Raw genomic sequence first — 20,545 nt, 5'->3', positions numbered from 1 at the left:
AACTTTTTTAGTTTACTCTTAGCTAAAAACACTTAGTTCTTTCAAAAATATATGTGCTCATTAATATATATTTACTTCTTGCAAGTAATAAAGTATTCTCGTAGGTTTATAATATGCCATTGAAAATACATACGGGTGAGGGGTTCGAATGCTGGTCGCCATGTTGCCCCTCCATCTTGAAAGTACATTAGCCAAAGAGGGACATACCCGTAAATTCAAGCTTCACCTTTCGTGTGATATTTTCCCCCATCTAGCGGTGTAAAGGTATATGACCATCCAGTGAATAATAGTTTCTGTTCCTCTCAATTCTGATTTCGTTTTAACTCCTACGGTGGCCGATTTAGTCCAAGATTAACATGACAATCCCCCTCTTCACATTCGACACGGTGCCATCGAGTGTTAAAACGCGAAAGGCAAAGCTTGAATTTACGGGTATGTCCCTCTTTGGCTAATGTACTTTCAAGATGGAGGAGCAACATGACGACCAGCATTCGACCCCCTCACCCGTATGTATTTTCAATGGCATATTATAAACTTACGAGAATACTTTATTACTTGAAAGAAGTAAATATACATTAATGAGCACATATATTTTTTAAAGAACTAAGTATTTTTAGCTAAGAATGAACTAAAAAAGTTACACAGTGTAGCTTTAAACACATCTTCTGAAAGAGTACAGAAACTCGTGATCAAAACACATATGAAGACAACGCAGAAACTAGCGATCTCATATGTAATCATTAAATCAAGATAACAACATTAAACATCATATAAAGCAAAACTATCTAATGTTAGTGAATGAAATGCAGACCCAGGGCGAGCTATAGGACTGGTCAAGCATTAGGGGTGTTGATGGACTCGATCTACTCCATCTGTGTTTGATCATCGCTCTGAATCTGGCCTAAATGAAGTCTTTGACAAAAACGTGATTTTATCAGCTTTTTGCTCAAATGTTGTTGTTTTTTTATGAAATTTACCCATATCCAAGTGTTAATTAAAAATGAATGCATTGAGCTAGAATAAAATATTGCATGTTCAGATATTAATATAACAATATATTCTGGGGGTAATGACATTTTTGTGAAAATTGTTTATTTTATTAAAGTCCTTGAATCTCCGCCTTTTGCTCCTCCTTCCCATAAGAACGCACGTTGTTACAAATGGGTTTTTGGATTGTTCTTCTGACGAACCACTGCAAAAATATCTTTACAAGAAATGTCAGAAAAAAAAAGAAAAGAAAAAAAAATCCAGACAACATGAGCTGTGGAAAGTTTTAAATGATCTAGGATCTTTTTAAAGCTTTTCATAGCAGATGCCAATGAAAACACGGTGAGTCTATCCCTCACAGCCTCGCTTTCATACCCGTCATGGTGCTGCTCTGAATAAGGTCTATCGGGCACTGAATCAAGTTCAATCTCTACGTTACGTGTACAAAAAGTTGCTGCCTGCAGTTCAGTTAACGGCCATCAGTTTTGCTAAAAACAAGGGTTTGTGAATTTTAAACAGCCCTTTTGTGTCACTTCTTTGAGCTTTTTGGAATAGACTATAACTATTAATGTTATATGATGTGCGATATATAGAAATGTTATGTACGTGAATGTCACGTCTTCCTTTTATATGAAAAAAGACAGTTATTTGTAGAAAAAAAACTTTAAACCTGGGAATCTTTTCTGAAATGAATCCCCCTTGTGTATTGAATATAATAATGGTCACAACATACTGCACATGTACAGATTCCTGAATTAAAAAAGTGTATCTAGTTATCAGTGGCATTACTATTCTAATATCTCCAATAATGAAAAAAAAAAAAAGAAATAATATCATAAAATGATGTTTTAGCCTTTTAAGTCAATTGTTCCTGCTTTCAGAGAAAATCATTGTGAATTTGTATATGATGTTTTCAGGGAACTAAACCGCTGTAGATAATGATCACTGAAACGTTTTCCAGTGGAACACAGTAACCCAGACCCCTCACATGTTTGCTGCTGACCCTTTGCATATTTCAACAAATGGTTTCCAGGCTTCATAAATTGTTGTCTAGCAACATAATTAAAGCTCTAGTCCTTGAGTAAATATCAGTGGTCCTTTGAGGGCTCAAGCAGGCGCACCTTTTGCATAACAATTTGCCTTTAACTGCCTCTCTGCGCATCAGCACAAAAATGAAACTGTAACCTGTAATGGTCACAGCATGAGGGCATCTGGGTAAACAGACAATGCAAACCTTTCTGCTAATCTGGAAAATTCCACTATCAAGACATAGTACTCCTGTCTTTGGCAAACCATTCTTAAGGTGATGATACACTGGCCAGTGTTGCTGTCAACAGGCAACCAGGTGAGACACAAGGCCCACTACCGCAGCCATTCTCAATGGGAAAGTGCCCAAGCAGCATTGCTCGTCAACATCGCTTGGCAACATTGCTTAAAAATGTTGACCCTTCTATCATCAGCTTTAGTATGCTTTTTTACTTTTCTTCTAAAACGCTTTGCCACAGAGTTTCGCCAAAACAAAACTTTTTTTGCCCTACAGGAATTGGACAGAAGTCATTCAAATCAATTTCATATTTTTATTTCAAAATATTACAGAAAATCAAATTTACCGTGTTGCATTTCTTTAATCAAAATCTTTTAAAAACATTGACTTTGTTATGGCCACTATTTGATCTCATTCATGTTTTAGATAATTATCTACAATCCTCATAACATATTTGTGCTTTTTATTTATATTTTTGTTCTTTTCAAACAGAAAATCTCCTTTTTGTGAGGAAATGATGTGCTTCATGACACATAAAGATCTTAAGTTAGACACATTCAAACGTTTCCCATAAAAGATGACATGATTTCTCAAGCCTAAGCCTTTGGCACAATTAGCATAAATAAGATCTCAAGAGTGTTCTCAAGACAATGCTTTAAGTCATTTAAAGCATACACACAATTTTAGTGCCTTGAATGAGTATGTCATCCATATTTGTCAAAAAAAGAGCTACTGTACTAGTGTGTACAGTGGTGTGTACAGACTGTGTAAATAATCCAGGCATTTTAAATGGCAAATACAAAGTAAGACCATTTACGGCAATAAGATCAATTCACCCTTGAACAGGAACACATGAGCGGAGGCGTGGTGAACTGATCTGCCATTACAAGGCTTCAAACTCATCTATTCTCTGCTTGGTGTTGCCCATGCGGATCTGACGAAGCGTCTTGTACTTGTCCCTCCCGGCTAGTACGTTTTCATTGTGCAGAATGTCGTTCTGAGTCTTCTTAGAGTTATCGCGAGCATCAGCCAGCTCCGAGCTCAGGGCCTAGAGATAATTCAACATACAGTTAGTCACGGTGTAAATACCAAATGTGACAATTGAAACAGAACTTGGATTCATAGCAGTGGCGTAACTGAACAAATGGTGCATACTGAACTGAAATTGGTGATTTGAGATCAGTGCAACCGAACGAAACATGTTGTTCATGAATGACCCGCATAAACGTGCCATGTCATTCATATATAGACTGTATGAATGAAGCATGTCTTTCATGAACAGCCTAAAATAGTATACAATCATTTAGAATAATAAGGCTTATTATTAAATCAATGTGGTGTTTTTAAAAACTCACCTAGTAGTGTAATGATGTAAACCACAGATTCAAAAGATTTGAATCCATGAATGAATCAAATTCTCCACTACAAGTGTTATGCATGTGTATGAAAAAATGGATAATAAGGCTTGTTTAATTTGTGAACAACTGTACTATGAACAACTGAATTAATCTCCTGAAGAGATGATAAAATTACTCCTAATGCAAAAAAAAAAAAAGTTAAAACATTCACTCACTGGGCACCACCTATTGGTGTAACAATGCAACCTTCAGATATAGATACTGAATGAACCAGTGGAAGATCTGTTTTTAGGTCTTCAAAAGATTCAATAAATCACTGATCAAAATGCCAACTACACGTAAGTGTTATGTGTGTATGTGTATTTTAACAAACTGAAAAAAGAATAATATGGCTTGTTGCACTTGAGAACCACTGTGTTTTTAAACAAATCTCCGAAAAAAAGTAAAAAATCACCACCTACTGGAGTGAAAATGTAACCTCCAGATATATATACTGAACAAACCAGGGAATTAATCTGGATCTGTTTTTAGATGTTCAAACTACAAGTAAGTGTTATGTGTGTGAACAAACTGAAAACGGGATAAAACAGTTATGAATGACTACGTGTTTTTGAACTAATGATAAAATGACTCCTAAAGCTAAAAAAACAACCACTATATGTGTAACAATGTAACCTCCAAATGTTCTTATTTTTAGGTGTTGTTTAGAATCAGAATTTGATGAATGATTGTGATCGGTCACCATCCTCGCCACTAATGCATGCATATTTATGTTTGAGGAAAGGTGATACGGTCGTTACCATGAGCTGTTTCTGCACACGTTCGTTCTTCTCGGCCTCTGTTATGCGCTCCTCCTCATTGCGGTGGTCCTCTATGCCCTCCACAAGGAGCTCAGCACTGTAAACGCTGTTGTTTTCCTCATGATCATCATGATTGCTCTCCAAGGGTTCCTCCATCATGGCCCGGGCAGCCATCGGGGCAGCCATGGGGGCAGCAGTCACAGGGGACGCCATAACATGCTGCAACTCCTCACGGGTCTTTTCCAGATCACCCTGAACCTCTTTAGCCTAAAACAAGTGGAGAGGTTAGACATAAGGAGAATAATTTTTTCATATTTTCCGATGGATATACTGTTCAAAGCTCACCCTGGTCTGCCATTCATTGGCTTCCTCTTCCTTGACTCTCCTAGCTTCCTCCAACAAGACAATCTTTGCGGTGTACTCAGCCAGCTCTGCTGCCTATAAAAAAACTCTTCTTCATTTCACACTAGATCAATAAAAAAATCCAGCCCCATTACCCAAAGTGTCACAGAATATGCTAGTGTCACTGTTTAAGGTGCATTTTGTGTGTGTCAAATTGTCCCCAGCTTACCAGTTGTTCCTGATTTTTCATCTGATCCTCAGCTTTCCTGGCCAGCTCTTCTTTAGCCATCAGTGCCGCCTGTCTCTCAGCCTCCAAACGCGCTGCCTCCTCCTCTACCCGCCGCCTCTCTTCCTCCAGTACCCGTGCCCTCTCAAACTGCTCTCTCAGATCTGAACAGTACACAAAATCCACCAGAAGGGGGTAGCAGTCACTCAATTATACAATATATTGCAAGCGTGTGCCAAGAAGAGTGGTCACACAGGATTTAGTATAATATGCACAATATTTATATTTATATATATATATATATATTCTTACCTCTCTCAACCTTTTTGGTCTGCTCTTCAAACTGGAAAAGCTTCATCATCATCTCTTGCTTCTCTTTCTCTACCATCTCTTTTTCTTTCTCTATTGCCTCCCTTTTCTTCTTCTCATTCTCTAGCTGGGCTCTAGGAAAAAAAACAGGTAGCAAACACATCTAGGATCAGATTTACTAACAGCTCGCAAAACCCTTTTGGCATAAAAAAATAGCGTTGAAAAGGCGTGAATTGGGTTATTTTTGCAGCTGAACGTAATAAGTAAGTAACCTGGTTGCCTTAATTTTGAGTTTATTGAAATTAAAAAATTTAGTTGATACAATGAAAGAAATTGGTTTAATAAATAGAAACTCAAAATATTATTGTATTTGAACCACATAAAGCATGTGATAAATCATAAAAATAGCACAATTTGGCATGTTTCATTGCACAAATTAAACACAGTTACCCAACATGCTTACAAAATCTTTTAATAATATTTAAAAATAAAGATTGTTGATTCTCAAAAATGCTCATTGTATTAACTCAAATTTTTAACTTTAATGAACTCAAAATTAAGGCAACCAGGTTCCTTATTTTTTAAATATATTTTTTTTTACAGTGGAGCTTCCCTTCAGACCCAAAACTTGTGGGAGCAGAGTATTTAAATAAATGATGTTTCTTAAAAAACTAAGTTCGGGAGAAGCACGTTCAAATGATCTACCTAATCATGATGTCATTCCAACCAGCTGTCAACAATCAGTAATCAACATGTCTACCAATCAGCTCAAGTGGAGGATCACATAAATAAACAGTCAAATCACCAATGTTCCTTGACAAAGTTTGCAGCATCCCTCCACCACCCCTTCTACCTCACACGCACCTGGTTACTTTCCTAACCAGAAATACGGGGGGAGTACTCTGGGTTCGGGCCAAATACCGAGCTCGGAGCCCTCTCCTCGGACAGCACGCCAAATACGCATACCATTTATTCCATTTGAATTATTTGTAAGTGTGAACTCGTGAAATCATAGAAGGTGATATTTTTGTGCTAGTCAAATGTACTGATATTTGCACCATTATTTGACGCCCCCAAAAATGCACATCTTAACCCAGATGCTAATTTGCACTACTCTTGGACTGCATTGGTCTTTTGATCCGGCAGCGTCTGTTCAGTCAATAGATCACACGCAGAACTTATGTAGAAGATTTTATTATAGAATTTAATGTAAAATAAGCTGTATATGACATTATTAGATATCAGTGTACTGAGGTTGCATTTGCCCTGTATAGAATGTGTGTGGACGTTGAGGGCGTGCTCAAAAATGGACATACAGAAGATGTATGATCGAGAGAAAAAGAACTTGTAATGTAGTGACATGAGCCATGAGCAACTATAGAAATAACTGAAGGTTAACTACAATTTTGGAAAGACTGCTAGAAGATATATACGTCAGATAAACCAAAGAACAGACGTTGTCTCCTGCAGGAGAGACCCGGCTTTGTTGATTTGAATAGAGCCTTTCTGAAATCAAATGATCTTTGGGAAATGATTTTTGCAAGAAGAAAATTTCCAATGTTATCCACTCCCTTTTATGGGATTGCGTGCTCATGATAATTTGCCCAGTTTAGTAAATCTTGCAATTTAATCCCAATGCAAAAAGAAAAATCTTTGAGACAAAATTCACAAAGAAAATAAATAAATAAAGCAAATAATTAATTAAATTAAATATTTGGGAGGCCAGCAAACATCTAAAATTACTGGTGTCTTGCTGTGCACCTCGGTGCAGCTGTTCATTGCTATATAATGATGCACTCTGGGTAATGAACACTGTGTCCTCACCTCTCCATCTGTCTCTGGTGTTTCTCCTCTCTGGCTTGTGCCTTCATCTGCTGCACCTCAATGGTATCAGGTTTCCTGCGTTGCATGTAAAGTTCATGGTTTCCCATGCACAGGTGCAGGATGCGCTTGTTAATGCGTAAACGAGATGCATAGAACACAAAATCCTGCGAAAACAAGAGAAAAAGAACAGAATGTTAATTTATAAGATAAAATAAATAATATAAATATATTATAACCAGCCTTTTTGAATGATAAAACATACATTAAAACGCAATTCTGTTCATATGACATGAATATACATTATATATGAAGAATATGTAATTTATTTGGAAATATTTTTTTATGCATAACATGAAACATATATGTTAAAATGTCCTGATATCATAATTCAGAAAAGGTCTTCATTGAGTAGAGTATATCATTGAGTATATCATTGAATATATTTTCAATATATATTTAATTAATTAATTGGTCATTTACGATATTACTAAAAAATATTCAATTTGTAAAGAAAATCCATTATTAACTAAATGGTTAAACCACATGAGATTTATCATTAAGTCATAGAAACCAACATAAATACAAAGAGTTCATTTAAAAAAAACTTGTCACATGTATTTTAAATGATTTTTCCTTTCTTCATCTGTGATACACCTTTTTTTGTGTCATTGGCCAACATACAGACTTTCAAGAGGGAAGACAAAATCATTCATGCAAAGACTTACAGGAGCCTTTTTGTCAATGGGTTTGATTATGAACTTCTTGTCGCTGAATGAGATGTTCCTTATTTCACTCCAAGGAAATCCAATCTTTGGTGTCAGCCTAAGTAATGAAGAACAGTCAAATTGATTTCATGTATTGAGTAATTTGAATTAACAACAGGTACTTACCATAGGGTTATAGTTAGGATCAGGGTTTGGTTGCTTGTACACTGCAGCTTTTGATCGGTAAGATTTTTAATGTTTTTTTTTAGTCTCTTATGCTAGCTGTATGCAAAACTGTTTTCAACATCATTACTCCAGGTTTCAGTGTCACATGATCCTAATATGATGATTTGTTGGTCAAGAAACATGTATGATTATTATCAGTGTTGAAAACAGCTGTGTGAAACTTGAATAGAAATTAATAGGAAGCCTTATTCAGCATATAATAGACAGGATTTACTTGTAACATTTTAAAGGTCTTTACAGTCACTTTTGATCAATTAAATGCATCCTTGCCGAATAATGTATTAATAATCAATAAAAAAATTCTTAAAACTTTTGAACAGTAGTACAGTGTTGCAAAAGCTTTCTATTTCAAATAAATACTGTTCTTTTGAACTTTCTATTCATCAAAGAATTCTTACAAAAATATTACACGACTGTTTTTAACAGTGATAATAATCATACATGTTTCTTGAGCAGCAAATCATCATATTAGAATGATATCTGAAGGATCATGTGACACTGAAGACTGGAGTAATGATGCTGAAAATTTTGTTTTGTATCATAGAAATAAATGTATCATCATTTGCATCAAATAAATACATTTAAAAATGTATTCAAATAGAACATTTATTTTACATTTAGATAATTCACAATATTACTGTTTTTTATCAAATAAATGCAGCCTTGGTGAGCATAAGATACTTCTTCTAAAAACATTAAAAAATATTACAGATAAAAAATGGCAGTGTAATTATGCTGTTATCATCACCTTTTTTGTTAATGTAATGTCTTTTTTTATGTTTGTCAATAAACATTTCAAAAATCTCAAATTTTGTGTCAGGGCCATAGCCACCACTGACATTGGCCAAATTGTCCCAGTAACATCGGGGAATGCAAATTACTCTACTTTTCTCAAACATGCCGTTTTGAATGGAAAATATGCATTTACATGATTCATGCAATTCCTAACTGAGTGTGACAAGACAAGAAACGTTTTACACTTTCTACATAATAGGCATACAAATAAAAGTGTGTGTGCAAATTTAAATGTAAATTAATGCAAATAGTATTTGTGAATGGTTGAAAATGGTTATTTCCCAACTAGAATTAGACCTACAATTTCCATCACCGTTCAATTTCTTTTTGCTTTATAATGTTCAAGACATGGTTACGGCCTTGCTCTGTGATACATTAGTCCTTGAGTGCATTGACCTCTCAATAATAAACAGCAGGCGTTCATGTTGACTTGTTGTGGGTTTGGACAGTCACTACGCAGGTCATTAACCACACAGTCATGGCAGCCGCCACACTGACCCCAATATCCCCAACTAGCAATAAATAAACAGATCTTGCTCACAAAAAGTGCATACCTGTCATCTTTTTCATAGATGTTAAGTCCCAAAGCATCGACGCCTAACCACAGGTCTGTTCCTTTCTTGTTCTTGATGTCAAAATAGTTGACGCCATACATCTCCAAATCCTGTGAGATCTTTAGATACTCCAGCATGGCATCTTCCCTGGTGACACAGAAGTCAAAGCAATGATACACTTGTGGAGCGATATGACTGGAGCTGAATGGGAGAATATAAGTCGAACTCACTTGAGGATTCCTCTGTGCTCCTCATGCCAAATCTGGATCCTCTCCTCCCATTGTTCTTTCGACAGTTTGTGCTGGTCGAGCACTCTGTAAACACAGAATATATAAATCAACCCCCCATGAGACATAATCATATTTCTAAAGCTGTGACCATAAAAGAAAAATTGTTAGACATTGCACCCAAATATGTAACTAAAGGATGTTGCATAATAAAAACCGCACAAATGATTCCATCATTAAGGTACAACAACATCTTTGTTTCTGTTTGAATTCTTTGAGTCTATTTAAATGCCGCCCTCACGTGCTACTGGAAATTTCATAATTCCCGATTATGAGCTTGTTGCATTCATGGCCTTTGTTGTTGGAATAAACAGGAATCATGGAGGACACCGGGTTTATTCTTGCCTTTTTATTGGGAAAATCATATTGAAACCAAAATTATATGTAATGTCACATGCACTGACAACCATATAAACATTTACAATGCTATCCAGATGTTATCTGCTTTCTGACGATTCTGCAATTTCAGTCAAATGCAGGCTATTTTTGCTGTGTATAAAACATACAATACGTTTCAAATGATTACTTGAATATAAATATGCAGTACATTAACCAATTCAACTCTGCGCCCCACCCTTGGGTCCAATACTGCATCATCATTTAGTCATTCAAAATATGCTGCAAGACAAGACGATCCAGCCGTTTTGGGGGAAAACAAATAAATCATACCTGACACAGCAGTAGTTCTCCCCGACACCATGTTTAAAGGGATAGTTCACCCAAAAATTCTAATTTGATGTTTATCTGCTTACCCCCAGACAGATGTAGGGAGATGTGTTTGTTTCTTCAGTAGAACACAAATGAAGATTTTTAACTTTAAGATTTTTGCACTGTGCCAGTCATATAATGCATGTCAACTGGGTGTTTTTTATGAGAGTCATGCCATTACTTCCGCCAGAGAAGGTCAAAATGATGGCGCATAGATGCCTCATTCGACCGATCCGCGGAGGCACTAATGAGGATTCTATATATATATATATATATATATATATCTATGGTCACGCCAGGCTTTGACCTTCTCTAGTGGAAGTAATAGCGTTGGGAATATTAGAATAGATTTGTCTACTATGATGTAAAAATAATTAAATAAATAAATAATTAAATAAATAAATACTGTTGGGTTTCTTGCAGGAACCAATCATTTCATGTTTTTAGACATCAGTGTATCGTCACAAGCCACAGGGTTTAATATGGATTTGTATGTTGATGTGTTTTTTACTCGCATAGAAAAACACCGCATTGACATGCATTATATGACTGGCAGAGTGCAACGGTCGGAGTTAAAAATCTTCATTTGTGTTCTACTGAAGAAACAAACACACACCTACATCTTGGATGCCCTGGGGGTAAGCAGATAAACATCACATTTTCATTTTTGGGTGAACTATCCCTTTAAAGTTTGTGGCATGCCCATCTCAGGAATTTGGGTAACAAAATTATTTCCAAACTTTCCAGTGGTAAACATGACATCATGTGCTAATTTTGACCTAGGAAACTCATATTTAAGATAATTTCAATAGCACATTAATGGCAGCATTAGAGTAGACTTAAACATTAAGAAAGTATTAAAGTAGACCTCCAGGAACAGGAATGAGCACGTCCTATTTGAGTAATTTCAACTCGTTGAATTATCAGAATGCACTGGATTCATGTTTTTGAGCAGTTCCTCACCTCTGAGGCAGAAGCCGCTCAGACAATAGGTATCTATCTGCCTGGGCTTCCTTTGAGAAGTCACCGAATTTGGCCTGTACAGAATATGAGGCCAATAGCACGGCTGTCTCTGGGGGGCAGTAGACCTCATCGCTCAAGATGCCTTCCTTCACTTGCAGGAAGAAAAGCTTTTTTGTGATGTCCTGAATCAGTTCCTCAGACACGTCCTCAGGGTAGTGCTTGGCCCGAAACTTAAACTGCAGAGGATTCTCTTGCTTTACTTCTTGAGAGGACACCTATGACATTGATGAAAGTGATTGTTAACATTCAAAGTAAACGACTGTATGTCAAGTGTTTAGTCCTAAATGCCATGATACAGATATTTTAGTGACTCGGCCATTGAGTTCATGTATTCTTTTTCTTATTTTCTCCTTTCTTGAGCAATAATCAAAGTTCAACATCACATGCATGACTCGTGACTTCTCTAACAGGAATCCTCTAGTAGTCAATGTTTATTTGACTAGCCATTTACACCTATGGTTTTGTCTAGTGTAATGGCAGAATACAATAGTTGTGAAGAATACAAAAGTATTATTATATGATCATATGTATATTAGGTGGTTGTAAGTACAATTAAATATGGCAACTCTACAAAATATTTAATATAGTTAATCGGAATTAATCATTTCAAGGCTGACAAGTTTAAGTATTGCTCTTAAACCTGAATTTTAGTAACTTAATCTTAATCCTTTCAAATGTGTCATGTTACAAGTATACAGTCCTGTCAAATGCAATCACATGTCATCCTTCCTACTAATACATTTAAGAGTAGTAAAATAAGAATTATATCCCTACCCATAGAGCCAACATATTCTAAGTGGTTTTTAGCACATTACTATGCTGTTGTTAGGATGTTGTGGATGGTTGCTAGGGTGTTTTGGGTAGTTTCTATGGTGGTTACATACATAGTGACCAAAGTTAAGAGGGTCCACCCCCAAATCTCTGATATTTTAGTCTCTAGATTTGGGTTGGATGCCTATAAGATAAGTCTAAGCCTTTCTGAGAGCCTACTCTGCTCTGATTGGTCAAATTGCCCAGTCTATTGTAATTGGTCTACTTGTGTCGGAAACGAAACACCCATTATCTGAATTTCACCTCTGGATCTTCCTCAGCATTTGTATACACAGTGTTATGAACAGTATTGATAGTGTAGGTTTTTTCAGGGTCAATTCGAGCGTGAGTTCTCATCCTTTTGAAATGCATGCAAAGTGGATACGCAGTGATGTAAATAACATCTTCTCGACATGTCAACAACCAGGAACCAAACTTTTCCAGTCTTAGCTGCATCTACAGTGTTGGGAGAAAGTGCAACACGTAATATGGTGGAATAATTCCCGCCTTCTAAATAAGAGCCAATCGCTGGTGGGTAAAGTTATCATGTCATTGCTGCTGCTGTTAGAATCTCCGGTTACCATAGAAACCTGTTGACTCCCGTTTAAGACTGCACATGCGTATTAGCTTGGTCCAGCCTGAAAAATTAATTTTTTTGTCATGATTTTGAGAGTTTAGACACAAAATGTATAAGTTAGATTTCATTGATAAAATGAAATTGAAATAAGAAATTTTAATCGTAAGCTTGGCGAAGAGTTTTGGTGAATTTGATGTTTCCCCATTCAAAAAGATAGGAGCTGCACTTGCATGCCGGAGAGGCGTTTCAAAGATGGCCGCCGAGCGAAATGACTTCTTTAAAGGGACTTTAATACCTTTTTGTCCAGTTTCAGCCATGTCAGAATGCCTTTGTTGTCCGTGTACTGCAGACCAAAGTACCAAACCTCACGCAAACCCACCGTCTTAACCACCTGAATACATGAACACAGAGGATAAAATTCATTCAGTTACATGTGACTTGTACATGTGACTAACACAATGCTCTAAATGTAAACAAATTGTGATATTGATTCCTATGACGTAAATTTAAAACACAATATCTAATCGGCACTTGATAAACGAGCATGACATTATGTCGGATGTCAAACAATGGGGGAGTCTCTGCTCTGAGAAGATTAGAATAGGAACTCTACGAAAATGAGTTCATGCTATCTTCAGGGAGGGAAACTACCTACCAACCCCACATCTTATCAGTTAGGTGCGTACAAACAGGCAGAGACGGTGTTCACCATCTATATAACATATACAGTCCTATTATATCATATCATACCTCACCAAGGCAGTCCACCATTACTAATCTCAACAATATCTGAAAAATGATTTACACCCATTGACTATAGCCATGAGCATGAATTCAGGTGTGTCTCTAAGCAATTAGTTACAGAACTTTGTAACAAAAACCATAGTTTTTTTTAGTGTGCAAGTCACTACAAGTCTATGAGTCATTGTGATTAAACAGAAGTAGTGCATTTACCTAGTAGTAAACAGTATGCAAGTATTACTCATATGCAAGTGCATATAATCAGTATCATCCTTTTTCATAGTTTGGTGAAAATTTTTACTTAAATTTTCCCTCGTTAGTTTTAAAATAGGCTTTAGTTATTTTCCCAGCCTGCAAATTTGAAACTACAAAAATGTTCCATCATCTGTATATTAAGTGGATACAATTTACCCCTTAGCTTAAAAACAAATGATTACTGATTTCTCGCCTGCCGCTTCGAGCTTTAAAAAATGATCCGCTGCTTACCTGCTCAAAAAGCTGTTTGCCTGTTGTAACCGACTGGATTGCAAATTCCAGCTCGGCATCCATAGTGGTGACACGGACATTGATCTGCAAAGAATGAACAAAAGTGAGTGTATTTTCATTGTCATTGTGTCAAGTATTGGAATAAATCGAAGCAGAGTGTGTTACAGAAATATTAAATATGCTATTACAACAGAAAAAAAGATGGTAACACTTTATTTTACAGTGTCCTTGTTGCAAGTTATATGTAGTTACTGTATAGTAATAACTATAAATTATGCATAAATACATGCAACTATCCCCTAATCCTAATCCTATAGTAACAACATTTAGTTAATTTGTATTACTCAGTACAAATATATAATTTTATTGTAACATGGACACCTTTAAATAAAGTGTAACCCTTTTTTTTTTTTATTACAGCTGAATTAAATTGCACCATTGTCATATCAGATATTCAATATCACATCAGACTATAATCATGGAATGTTATGCCAGCTAAATTACATGTAATTCCACAAAACCAAGGCAATAAAGCCTTATGAAAGATCTGCGTTATGTAATATCCTTTAGACAACTGAAGTCTGAAATGGTTTCAACAGATTCAACGGACATTAGGTGTGACATCATTCATCGGTGATATATATTACAATTTATGAGATTTAGTTTTGTATTTCACAAAGTAGACATCAAAACTATTCTCACTATTAACTATGACTGTTGCCTCAATAAACTCCAAATCACTGCTCATTAATAGTTGGCAAGGTGTTAAGTTTTTTAAGCCAATATCCTAGTAATAGGCATGCTAACAGCGTGCTAATGAGAATTGGACCCTAAACTAAAGTGTTACCCATACTTTTAATATACTTAAACTAATAAAGAAAACTATATAAACCATTAACAAGACATAAAACTGAAAATCTGTTTCCGGAAGAGATCCCATGGTGACAATCCCTTATTCAAGGTCACATTTTAGTCCAGCACACTTTACACAAGCTTTCATAACGACCCGGTGAACCCTGACGGAGCCTTGCAAGCACTGTCAAAGTTACACAACCTTCATGCGAACTACTCTAGAGCTGTAAAGATAAACCCTTCAAACTTGTGCAACAAATGCTAGCAAAGTTATTTTCAGACTCATCAACATTTCAGTCCAACACTTTCTTCCTGTTATTAGTTCCTATTCGCAAAGCATAAATAAAAGACCTTCATATGTCCAGGATTAAAGCACATTTATTGGCTCTAATTATGAGAAAAGTGCAAGTGCAATAATACTCACACTGCAATAACCGTTACACCCTGGTGTTAGTATTTAGCCACATCAGCAAGTAAATGATTTAGACCAACACTGGCCACCTACTTTATAAGTACTGGTTAACTGCTGACAATACAAAGTTCCAACAATTTTCACCCCTTAAAAATATAAATGTCTGTGAGCAACCATTAACGGTACTGTAGAAAATGTAACTAATTGTAACTAAAATGATGAATGATATATAAATTATAGATAACAGCTATATAAATCTCTGGCAGACATTATGATTTTCTGGATTTTTTTCTCACCACTTTGCACCACTGTAGATATTTTTCCTGCAGGTTTATATGGCTAAATCTGGCACCTTACATGTTGGACATGTGCTCATGTCAATTAAAATAAAACAAAGAAACATAAATCTCAGTTTTAGTTAGATATCATGTATAATGATTTGAATAAAATTACAATAAAATAGTAGAACAAGGTGTTCAGTCTTTAGTGTAACAATGCAAATGAACCTTTATCAGCAATCCCTTGATAAGGCACAATAGGCTGTCAGGCTGTGTCAAAAGAGTTTAAATCATTGCTGTGATATGATAACTACACACATAATACATTATGTTTTCAGTAATCAAAACTCTTTTGGTTCTTGTCAGTAAGTGACAAACAAGCTTATTATTGGCAGCATCAGCCTGTCCAAAGCAAATAAAAATGAATAATCTCAACGCCAGGATGGCAGATATAATCTATAATCTTCCAAGTTTGCCCTCTCTGTTGGATTTGTTCAATGGAACAGACTGCTGGAGTTCTACTGTTTAATCCAGCAGTTAGTCACCATCTCCATGAGCAACCATCAGAGCAGCACATTTTATCTAACCGGAAAAAGACTTGGACTACGTCATAACACAGCGTGACCCGCGTGTCTCATTAGCCTGAGGGTACAGAGTACCTCACAAGACGGTGCTAACACACTCTCCTCAAATCACAGGGAAGTGTTTGTGCTCCACTCAAATACTTGTTCGTAGGCTTAAATACCCTTTAGGTGTTGTATCAGATTAAATAAATGTATTGATCATTTAAGAACAATGGAAATAGACATTAGTTTTAGCTTATGATGCCTTATCTGATCACCATTTCTTAGTTTTTTTCAATGGCCTTGTGGTGTCACAAAAAAAAAAAAAAGTTAAAGTTAAAGTACAAATATTCCATTTGAGTTTATAAAAACTGCATGCCAGTATGTCTGTTATGATCCTGGAAGCACTTTTCTTTTTCTTCTTTTTTTACATTTCAAGCAGTGGGGGGACAATTTCAATTATTATTATCTTTTCTAACAATTGTAATGTTTGATAATAGAGCGTTCTTTATTAGCATCGATGTTTCCATGAAGAACGTTTAACATTCATGGAACTATCAAATATTCTTCACACTATGGTTCTTTTAAGAACTGTTCACGAAAGTTTTTTTGTGGAACCAATAATGGTTCTTCTATGGCGAATCCCTCCTTTAGGAACCTATATAATAGTAGATTTACTATTTCAATACAGTTATAATGTATTACTAATGTGCTGTATCTCTATATTTCTCTTTGAGAATTATTTATATGAATGATTAGCTTTTCCATAAAGGCACAGTTAAAATATATTATCACAACTTGATCATGCGTTTCCAAAGATTCCACTCTTACCGCTCAAATATTTACAAATAAATAAAGGTAAAAACCTTGATGAATAAGTTGGTTTGACATTTACCCCTTATGAATGTTAACAGCAATTATTAGAGTGACATCACATCCTGGTATTCAAATACTTAAGTCAAAAGTATGCTCACAGCAGCACATCTAGCTAATCTTTTACTTTTGCGGCATTCTGCACCCATGAACACAGCATGAACTCATCCTCATTGTCTAAGTTTAGTTAATATGTAAAGACTCTTACTCAAGCATGTTAACCATCAAATTCATAGTTAGTATCCTCTTATAAACTAAGGTGATAACAACAAGACCTTTCGGAGATTAACTATAAAGATGATCATGTAATGTCAGGTATAATCATAAGATATGCCATGACAAAAATAATGAGGCAATATTGTAATAAATTGTTGCTTTATCTTGATTTAACTGCTGAACACACAACAAAATCTTCTCTTTCAACAAAAATATTGAATAAAATATCTTAAGCTATTTGATTTTTTTTTTGTAATGTAGCTAAAGTCTTTATGACAGAGGCCTATTGTAAGTCACCATAAATACAAAACCACTAAATAAGACAGTAGGATTCAACATATTTATCAAGAATAAACATAAGTTAGGATAGACTTTGCATATTATGGATTTATTAACAAATCCGAGATATTGTAGCCTACTTCATTCACAAAAATCCTTGTGTAATAGGCAAGTTTAACTTATAGCTGCATACAACTGTTCCCATTTATGGCACTTTTATCTATTTTTGTTCTTCATGTAAACGTAAACTTTTATGTTTAATTTAAAAAGAACAAGAAGAAAAGAAATACTTACAGGCTTAGGCATGCTCAGTATTGTATGGGGACCAACTGAACTGAAGAAAGAAACCAGCGGCGCGCGCAGGGTCTATAAAAGTCTATGTGCTCGCGACTGATCTGAACAGTGAACGCTAGAGACTCATTTCTGAGTCATTTTCGATAGATGGTGTCAAAGCCTCGCCCCAGCGATAGCTAGTACGATAAGTTAGTTAGACTGCTCGAGTTAAAGAGGTCCGACGGGTCTTTGCTCACGGCGCAGCTGCGTTGCCTGTAGACTCGACCTTTGATCAGGCTCGCGCCCAGAAGGCGACGCAATGCGACAGCGCTAGAGCACGTAACGTAGCCTATGCAACTGAGCTGAGCTGGAGGTTTCTGTCGCGTCGCTAAGAAGCTCCTTGACAGCTCACTGTCACATTACAACAATAGACCATAAACACTAGGCGGAGAGATCAAGAGGTTGAGCTTGATAAACTACCGCAAGGTGGATATCTGGGCAGTGAAATGTATTTAAATGTCACAAAATATCGAAAATATATGTTTAAATGGGTTTAAATACTAAAAACAGTTGGTTAAAAATTACTTTTTTATCTACACTTAAAAAAGGGGTCTTTAGATCAAAGATAAACATCCAAACACCTTTCCATTACACAAGTTCTTTAAATTATTACAATGTGACCATTCAATATACAGCTCTGGAAAAAATTGAGACCACTTATTGATTGATTTCTCAATATATATATATATATATATATATAGAGAGAGAGAGAGAGAGAGAGAGAGAGAGAGAGAGAGAGAGAGAGAGAGAGAGAGAGAGAGAGAGAGAGAGAGAGAGAGAGAGAGAGAGAGAGAGAGTGTGTGTGTGTGTGTGTAAACTTTATTAGTAGCCTAATGTAGCACTGATTGTACAATTTTTTAAATAACCATTTAACAAGTGATATAATCATGTATCAAAGTATCATTACTGCTAAAACATGAACAATTCAGCATTTAAACATGCCATAGTGTAGGGCTGGGTGATATATTGCCAAAAGAATATCATATCTAGGTATTTTTGGGATGAATGGTGATGTACATTTTAAAACGGAATGAATACACGTCATGCTATATGTGGGCAAAAAACCCTGAATTTGCTGTGCTCTTTACAGGGCATCCAGATATAACGGTGACGTGTATGGTGTCAGAGAAATTCACTAAAGTATAATGTCCTTTAACTAGAACAGTGGCACCCAGGAGGTTAAGACTTTGAAAAATAATGTTACAAAATATCGAACATGTATGTTTTAAATGCTCAAACGGTTAGTTAAAAAATAGTTGCACATTTCTTAAAAGTTCAGAGAAACTTTCTACACTTAAAAATAAAGGTTCTTTATGGCATCAATTGTTCAAGAACGTTTAACATCCATTAAACCTTTCCATTACAAAAAAGTTCTCCGTAATGCAGTTCTTCAGATTAATGTTCTTTACACTATAAATAATGGTTCTTTTAAGAACTGTTTACTGTAGGGTTCATTCTTTGGGGAACCAAAAATGGTTCTGCTAAGTCAGGGACTCTCAACTCCACTGCATGAATGAATGAATGAATGAATGAATGAATGAATGAATGAATGAATGAATGAATGAATGAATGAATGAATGAATGAATGAATGAATGAATGAGGCATTTATATAGCGCTTTCATACTGTACACCCAAAGCACTTCACACTCATGTCAGGGGTCTCTCCTCAACCACCACCAGTGTGCAGTATCCACTTGGATGATGCGACGGCAGCCACAGTACAACGGCGCCAGTGCGCTCACCACACACCAGCGAAAGGTGGAGAGGAGAGAGGGTGATAGAGCCAGTTCAGTGAATGGGGATTATTAGGAGGCCATGATTGGTAAGGGCCAATCAAGGGAATTTTGGCCAGGACACCGGGGTTACACCCCTACTCTTTTACGAGAAGTGCCATAGGATTTTTAATGACCACAGAGAGTCAGGACCTCGGTTTAACGTCTCATCCGAAGGAGGGTGCTCATTGACAGTATCGTGTCCCCATCACTATACTGGGGCATTAGGACCCACACAGACCACAGGGTGAGCGCCCCCTGCTGGCCTCACTAACACCTCTACCAGCAGCAACCTAGTTTTCCCACCGAATTTTTGGTCTCCCATCTAGGTACTGACCAGGCTCAGCCCTGCTTAGCTTCAGTGGGATACCAGTCTTGGGCTACAGGGTGATATGGCTGCTGGCACTGCAGAGTTCAGCTCCAAACCGAATCAAACACACTTCAACAAGCTAATCAATCAGCTCCCTAGTTCAGTGGTCAGGGCACTGATCAGGGAGTCAGCCATGCACATTCATCTACTGATTCACAACTTAGGAAGCTAGGGAGCTGATTGAGGTGCACCCTAGTTCAGTATAGTCAGGGCACTGATTAGGGAGTCAGCCATTTTAAGGACTGTACTCAATCGCAAAATCCTTCCAGTGCACTGAAACGTTCACTCCCTAATAAGTCCCAGAATGCACCGTGAGAACCAGGGAGCCTTAATGCTAACTATGGCTGCATCCGAAATCACATAGACTATACTATCTTGAGTAGACGTGCTTATTTTGAATAATTACTTCGCAACCACTAATAAAGTACCTTCGATATAGCATGAATGTGTGTGTAATCTGAACAAACTACATTGGGATTATTTAATGTTGTCATTATCATGTGGCCTACCAGCGTCAGTTACGTCACTTCACTATCTCCCTGGCCTCATGGGATT

At 36.4% G+C, this 20,545-nt stretch overlaps 1 protein-coding gene across 2 annotated transcripts; it reads right to left on the bottom strand.

Moving 5' to 3' along the window:
* Positions 1 to 2,550: 2,550 nt before the first annotated feature.
* ezra (ezrin a) lies at positions 2,551 to 18,123 on the bottom strand. Of its 2 annotated transcripts, XM_067455083.1 has the most exons (13): positions 17,809 to 18,123; positions 14,042 to 14,125; positions 13,110 to 13,205; positions 11,368 to 11,642; positions 9,640 to 9,723; positions 9,410 to 9,556; positions 7,836 to 7,932; positions 7,111 to 7,274; positions 5,290 to 5,420; positions 4,981 to 5,141; positions 4,755 to 4,847; positions 4,410 to 4,676; positions 2,551 to 3,299 (listed from the first exon to the last, which is right to left on the bottom strand). In XM_067455083.1, the coding sequence occupies exons 1-13, from the start codon at positions 17,818 to 17,820 to the stop codon at positions 3,135 to 3,137; spliced, it is 1,776 nt and encodes a 591-aa protein (XP_067311184.1). In that variant the 5' UTR covers positions 17,821 to 18,123; the 3' UTR covers positions 2,551 to 3,134. The 2 variants fall into 2 exon arrangements, with proteins under 2 accessions (XP_067311184.1, XP_067311185.1); XM_067455084.1 differs by lacking the exons at positions 11,368 to 11,642; positions 13,110 to 13,205; positions 17,809 to 18,123 and having other exon boundaries at positions 14,042 to 14,100.
* Between the last annotated feature and the right edge of the window lie 2,422 nt (positions 18,124 to 20,545).

The sequence above is a fragment of the Pseudorasbora parva genome, chromosome 10 (genome assembly GCF_024679245.1).
Source record: "Pseudorasbora parva isolate DD20220531a chromosome 10, ASM2467924v1, whole genome shotgun sequence".
In the NCBI taxonomy this organism is placed as follows: domain Eukaryota; kingdom Metazoa; phylum Chordata; class Actinopteri; order Cypriniformes; family Gobionidae; genus Pseudorasbora; species Pseudorasbora parva.
Note: the sequence above shows the minus strand (reverse complement) of the source record. Positions and strands in the feature narration are given on the sequence as shown.

Bases quoted from the DNA above. Each gene is read 5' to 3' on its own strand.
- ezra (XM_067455083.1), bottom strand. The intron at 13,206-14,041 runs GTAAGCAGCGGA...TCATGTATTCAG, and splicing joins GCAAACAGCTTTTTGAGCAG to GTGGTTAAGACGGTGGGTTT. The intron at 5,421-7,110 runs GTGAGGACACAG...TTTTTTTCCTAG, and splicing joins CACCAGAGACAGATGGAGAG to AGCCCAGCTAGAGAATGAGA.